Below are 6,000 nucleotides of genomic sequence, written 5' to 3' on the forward strand. Positions count from 1 at the left end.
AGAGGGTCCTGGAGAATTTTTGGGGGTAATTTGGGGCTTTTTGGGGGGGATCCTGGTGGGTTCTTGGTGGGGTTTTTGGGGTTCTGGGGGGGGGGGGAATCCTGAGGATTTTTGGGGGGGGGGGGGGGGGTCCCGGTGCCCCCCCCTGACCCCTCCCCCTCCCCCCCCCAGGCCCCGAGCTGCGGGTGGGCGTGGCCTCGGTGCTGACCCAGCGCCGCTTCTGCAACAAAGTCTGGAACGCGCTGGGCTTCGTGCTCAGGGCCATGGAGGGGGGCAGCGACACCCCAAAGCCCCCCGAGGAGGTAACGGGGACCCCAAAACACCCAAAAATACCCCAAAAACACCCCCCAAAACCCCAGGGACCCCAAAATACCCAAAAATATCCCAAAAAACACCCCCCAAAACCCCAAAATACCCAAAATAGCCCAAAAAACACCCCCCAAAACCCCAAAATTCCCAAAAATATCCCCAAAAACACCCCTGAAAACCCCAGGGACCCCAAAATACCCCAAAAACACCCCCAAAACCCCAGGGACACCAAAACCCCCCAAGGACGCACTGGGGTTCGTGCTCAGGGCCATGGAGGGGGGCAGCGACACCCCAAAGCCCCCCGAGGAGGTAACGGGGACCCCAAAACACCCAAAAATTCCCCAAAAACACCCCCAGAAAACCCCAGGGACCCCAAAATACCCAAAAATACCCCAAAAAACACCCCCCAAAACCCCAAAAATATCCCAAAAACACCCCCAGAAAACCCCAGGGACCCCAAAATACCCAAAAATACCCCAAAAAACACCCCCCAAAACCCCAAAAATATCCCAAAAATATCCCAAAAAACACCCCCTGAAAAACCCCAGGGACCCCAGAAAGATCCCCAAATAACCCAATTTTGTGGGGTTTTTTCCCCAGATTTTCCCAAATTTCCCGTTTTTCTCCCCAAATGACCCAAATTTCCCATTTTTCTCCCCATTTTACGTGGCTCCCCAGTCCCCCATGGAGCGCTGTCTCCTGGGTCCCCTCCCCAATCCCAGACCGTCCTAAATCCCCAAATTTTCCCAATTTTGTGGCTTTTTTCCCCATATTTTTCCCAATTTCATGGGGTTTTTTCCCCTGATTTTCCCAAATTTCCCGTTTTTCTCCCCCAGTGACCCAAATTTCCCATTTTTCTCCCCAGATTTTTCCCAATTTCGTGGGCTTTTTCCCCCAGATTTTCCCAATTTCCCATTTTTCTCCCCAGATTTTCCCAAATTTCCCGTTTTTCTGCCCGATCCAGGTGACTCCCGAGTCCCCGATGGAGCGCTGGCTGCTGTCCCGCCTGGCGCTGGCCGTGGCCGAGTGCTGGCGCCGCCTGGAGGCGCTGGAGGTTCACGGGGCCGTGGCCGCCGTGCAGAGCTTCTGGCTGAGGAGCTTCTGCGACGTCTACCTGGTACGGGAGCGCCCAAAACACCCCAAAATTACCCCAAAAATACATTAAAAATACCCCAAAAAAATCACCCAAAAAATACACCAAAAAACCCCACGAAAATAACTAAAAATTACCCCCAAAATACACAAAAAATAACCCAAAAATTACCCCAAAACCACCCCAAAAATTACCCAAAAAATACACCAAAAACCCCCACAAAAATAACCAAAAATTACCCCCCAAAATTACACAAAAAATACACAAAAAATACCCCAGAAATTACCCTTAAAATTATCCTAAAAATAATCAAACGTTACCCCAAAAATTACCCCAAAACCACCCCAAAAAATACCCCAAAAATTACCCAAAAAATACACAAAAAAACCCCCACAAAAATTAACCAAAAATTACCTCCCAAAATACACAAAAAATACACAAAAAAATACCCCAAAAAATACCCAAAAAATACACCAAAAACCCCCACAAAAATAACCAAAAATTACCCCCAAAATTACAAAAAAAAAAAAAACACAAAAAATACACAAAAAATACACAAAAAAAAAAAAAAACCCAGAAATTACCCTTTAAATTACCCTAAAAATAACCAAACATTACCCCAAAAGTTACCCCAAAACCACCCCAAAAAATACACCAAAAATTACCCCAAAAATACACCAAAAATTACACCAAAAAATACCCCAAAAGCACCCCAAAAACTACCCAAAAAATAACCCAAAAACTAACCCAAAAGTTACCCCCAAAACACCCCAAAAATACACCAAAAAATTACCCTAAAAATAACCAAAAATTACCCCAAAAATAACCATTAAAATTACCCCAAAAATAACCAAAAATTACCTCAAAACCACCACAAAAATACACAGAAAATACCCCAAAAATACCCCAAAAATAATCAAAAATTACCCCAAAGGTACCCCAAAAACACCCCAAAAATTACCCAAGAAATTACTCCCAACACACCCCAAAAATACCCCAAAAATGGGCACACCAAAAATGGATGTCCTCGAAAATGGGAACCCCAAAAAACACCCCAAAACTACCCCGAAAACACCCCAAAATACCCCAAAACCACCCCAAAAATACCTCAAAAATACCCAAAAATTACCTCAAAAATACCCCAAAAATACCCCCCAAAATACCCAAAATTTACCCCAAAAATACCTCAAAATTACCCAAAAAATACCTCAAAAATACCCGAAAACTCTCCCAAAAATACCCCAAAAATGAGGCCCACATCCCATTCCCTGTCCCCATTTGGGATTTCTCTCCCAACTTTGGTTTTTCTCTCCCAATTTTGGGATTTCTGTCCCGATTTTGGGATTTCTGTCCCGATTTTGGGATTTCTGTCCCGATTTTGGGATTTCTCTCCCAGTTTTGGGATTTCTGTCCCGATTTTGGGATTTCTCTCCCCATTTCAGGATTCCTCTCCCGATTTTGCCATTTCTCACCCGATTTCGGGATTCCTCTCCCGATTTTGGGATTCCTCTCCCGATTTCACAATTTCTCACCCCAATTTCTGTGTCTGTGCCCCAGGAGGTGCCCAAGGCATCCCTGCAGCGCCAATGTTGGGATTCCTCTCCCGATTTCGGGATTTCTCTCCCGACTTTGCCATTTCTCTCCCGATTTCGGGATTCCTCTCCCGATTTCGTGATTTCTGACCCCAATTTCTGCATTTCCCCCCCCGCAGGAGGTGCCCAAGGCGTCGCTGCAGCGCCGATTTTGGGATTTCTGCCCCGATTTTGGCATTTCTGACCCCGATTTCTGCATTTCCCCCCCCGCAGGAGGTGCCCAAGGCGTCCCCGCAGCGCCGATTTTGGGATTTCTGCCCCAATTTTGGCATTTCTGACCCCGATTTCTGCATTTCCCCCCCCGCAGGAGGTGCCCAAGGCGTCGCCGCAGCGCCGATTTTGGGATTTCTGCCCCAATTTTGGCATTTCTGACCCCGATTTCTGCATTTCCCCCCCCGCAGGAGGTGGCCAAGGCGTCGCTGCAGCGCCCCCGAGCTCCGCGCGGGCGCCCAGGCCACGCTGGCAGCAGGGGCCGAGCTGGGGCTGCGCCTCCTGGCGCCCTTCGCCCCCTTCGTGGCCGAGGAGCTCTGGCAGCGCCTGCCCCGCGCCCGCCCCGCGCCCCCCACGCTCTGCAGGGCCCCCTTCCCCCAGCCCCACGCGCTGGTCAGCGCCCCGAGGGGGGAGGGGGCAAACTGGGGGCGTTTTGGGGGGTCTGGGGGCGTTTTGGGGGGGGTTTGGGTTCACCTTGGGGGGTTTCTGGAGGGGTTTGGGCACTGGGAGGGGATTTTGGGGAAAGTTGGGGGGTCTGGGGGCGTTCTGGGGGGTCCGAGGGGGGGATTTGGGTTCACTTTGGGGGATTTCTGGAGGTGTTTGGGCACTGGGAGGGGATTTTGGGGAAAATTGGGGGGGTCTTGGGGGGTTTGGGGGCGTTCTGGGGGGTCCGAGGGGGGGTTTTGGGCGGGTTCGGGGGGGTTTTGGGTTCACCTTGGGGGGTTTCTGGAGGTGTTTGGGCACTGGGGGGCACTGGGAGGGGATTTGGGGGGGTTTTGGGGGGTTTGGGGGCGTTCTGGGGGGTCCGAGGGGGAAATTTGGGGGAGTTTGGGGGGGTTTGGCTTCACCTTGGGGGGTTTCTGGAGGGGTTTCTGCACTGGGAGGGGATTTTGGGGGAAATTGGGGGGGTCTGAGGGGGATTTGGGGTGGTTTGGGGGGGTTTTGGGTTCCCCTTGGGGGGTTTCTGGAGGGGTTTGGGCACTGGGAGGGGATTTGGGGGAAAATAGGGGGGCTTTTGGGGGGTCTGGGGAATTTTGGGGGGTCTGGGGGCGTTTTGAGGGGTCCGAGGGGGGTTTTGGGGGGGCTTTGGGTTCACCTTGGGGGGTTTCTGGAGGGGTTTCTGCACTGGGAGGGGATTTGGGGGCTCTGGGGGGCACTGGGAGGGGTCTGGAGGGGATTTTGGGGGGTCTGGGGGCTTTTAGGGGGGTCTGAGGGGGGATTTGGGGGGAGTTTTGGGTGGTTTTGGGGGTTCTTGGGGATGTTTTGGGGGTCTGAGGGGGGGTTTTGGGGGGTTTTGGGTGCACTTTGGAGGGTTCTGGGTGGCTCTGGGGGGATTCGGGTGGTCCCAGGGTGGTTTGGGGTGAGTTTGGGGATTCCAGGGAGTTTTTGGGGCGGCTTTTGAGGTTCCTGGGTGGGGTTTTTGGGTGGATTTTGGGGTTTTTGGGTGGATTTTGGGGGGCTTTGGGTGAACCTCGGGAGGTTCTGGAAGGGTTTGGGGTGAGTTTGGGGGCATTTGGGTGCACCTTGGTGGGTTCACGAGGGGTCTGGGGGTTCCCAGGGGAATTTTGTCGTTCCTGGGGGGGGGGATTTAGGGTGAGTTTGGGGATTCCAGGGGGTTTTGGGTGGTTTTTGGGGTTCCTGGAGGAGTTTTGGGTGTTTTCTTCGGGGTTCCTGGTGGGGATATTTGGTGGTTTTGGGGTTCCTGGGATGATTATTTGGGGTTCCCGGGGGTCTCAGCCCCCATTTCCCCCTCCCCAGTCCCACTGGCGCTGCCCCGAGCTGGAGGCTCAGGTGTCAGCCATGCTGGAGCTGGTCCGGGCCGTGCGGGGGCTGCGCGAGAACTTCCGGGTCAGGGGGGCAGCGCGACCCCCAGGTGAGCCCTGGGGGGGGAGGGGGAGATGGGGGTGCGGCTCCCAGCATGCCCTGGGGCGGGAAAGGGGGTGGGGGGACTACAAATCCCAGCATGCTCTGGGGGAGACAAAATGGCCGATGAGATATAAACTACAAATCCCAGCATGCTCTGGGGGAGACAGAATGGCCGATCAGATATAAACTACAAATCCCAGCATGCTCTGGGGTAGACAAAATGGCCGATCAGATATAAACTACAAATCCCAGCATGCTCTGGGGGAGACAGAATGGCGGATCATATATAAACTACAAATCCCAGCATGCTCTGGGGGAGACAAAATGGCCGATCAGATATAAACTACAAATCCCAGCATGCTCTGGGGGAGACAAAATGGCGGATCAGATATAAACAACAAATCCCAGCATGCCTTGGGGGAAGCAAAGATGGCTGACCTGACATAAAGTACAAATCCCAGCATGCTTTGCAGGGAACCAAAAGGATTGATTTTATGTGGACTACAAATCCCAGCATGCTTTCGGGAAGGACAAAATGGCCGTTTAGACATGGACTACAAGTCCCAGAATGCCTTAGGGGGAACCAAAAGGGCTGATCAGACGTGGACTACAAATCCCAGCGTGCTTTAGGAGAGACAAAATGGCCGATCAGATATAAACTACAAATCCCAGCATGCCTTGGGGGAGTTAAAGTGGTTGATCAGATATAAAATAAAAATCCCAGCATGCCTTGGGGGAGACAAAATGGCTGATTGAACATGGACTACAAATCCCAGCATACCTTGGGGAAAACAAAATGGCCGATCAGACATAAACTACAAATCCCAGCATGCTTTGGGGGGAGCAAAGATGGGCAATTGGACATGGACTACAAATCCCAGCATGCTTTGGTGGAGTCAAAATGGCTGACTGGACAGGGACTACAAATCC

At 52.2% G+C, this 6,000-nt stretch overlaps 2 protein-coding genes and 1 pseudogene across 2 annotated transcripts in view; 2 read left to right on the forward strand and 1 right to left on the reverse strand.

Moving 5' to 3' along the window:
- VARS2 (valyl-tRNA synthetase 2, mitochondrial) overlaps positions 1 to 5,909 on the forward strand; it is a 33,205-nt gene extending 27,296 nt beyond the window's left edge. The window contains exons 22-26 of the mRNA XM_058822504.1: positions 172 to 302; positions 1,274 to 1,426; positions 3,396 to 3,597; positions 4,963 to 5,077; positions 5,544 to 5,909. Of these exons, the coding sequence (XP_058678487.1) occupies positions 172 to 302; positions 1,274 to 1,426; positions 3,396 to 3,597; positions 4,963 to 5,077; positions 5,544 to 5,700 (758 nt within the window). The 3' untranslated portion in view covers positions 5,701 to 5,909. The remainder of the gene's footprint in view (positions 1 to 171; positions 303 to 1,273; positions 1,427 to 3,395; positions 3,598 to 4,962; positions 5,078 to 5,543) is intronic.
- Positions 1 to 6,000, reverse strand: part of LOC131570177 (zinc finger protein 665-like) — a 507,112-nt pseudogene that overhangs the window by 415,439 nt on the left and 85,673 nt on the right.
- SKIC2 (SKI2 subunit of superkiller complex) overlaps positions 5,934 to 6,000 on the forward strand; it is a 26,885-nt gene continuing 26,818 nt past the window's right edge. The window contains exon 1 of the mRNA XM_058822505.1: positions 5,934 to 5,960. Coding sequence (XP_058678488.1) covers positions 5,934 to 5,960 — 27 coding nt within the window. The remainder of the gene's footprint in view (positions 5,961 to 6,000) is intronic.

The sequence above is a fragment of the Ammospiza caudacuta genome, chromosome 33 (genome assembly GCF_027887145.1).
Source record: "Ammospiza caudacuta isolate bAmmCau1 chromosome 33, bAmmCau1.pri, whole genome shotgun sequence".
In the NCBI taxonomy this organism is placed as follows: Eukaryota; Metazoa; Chordata; class Aves; order Passeriformes; family Passerellidae; genus Ammospiza; species Ammospiza caudacuta.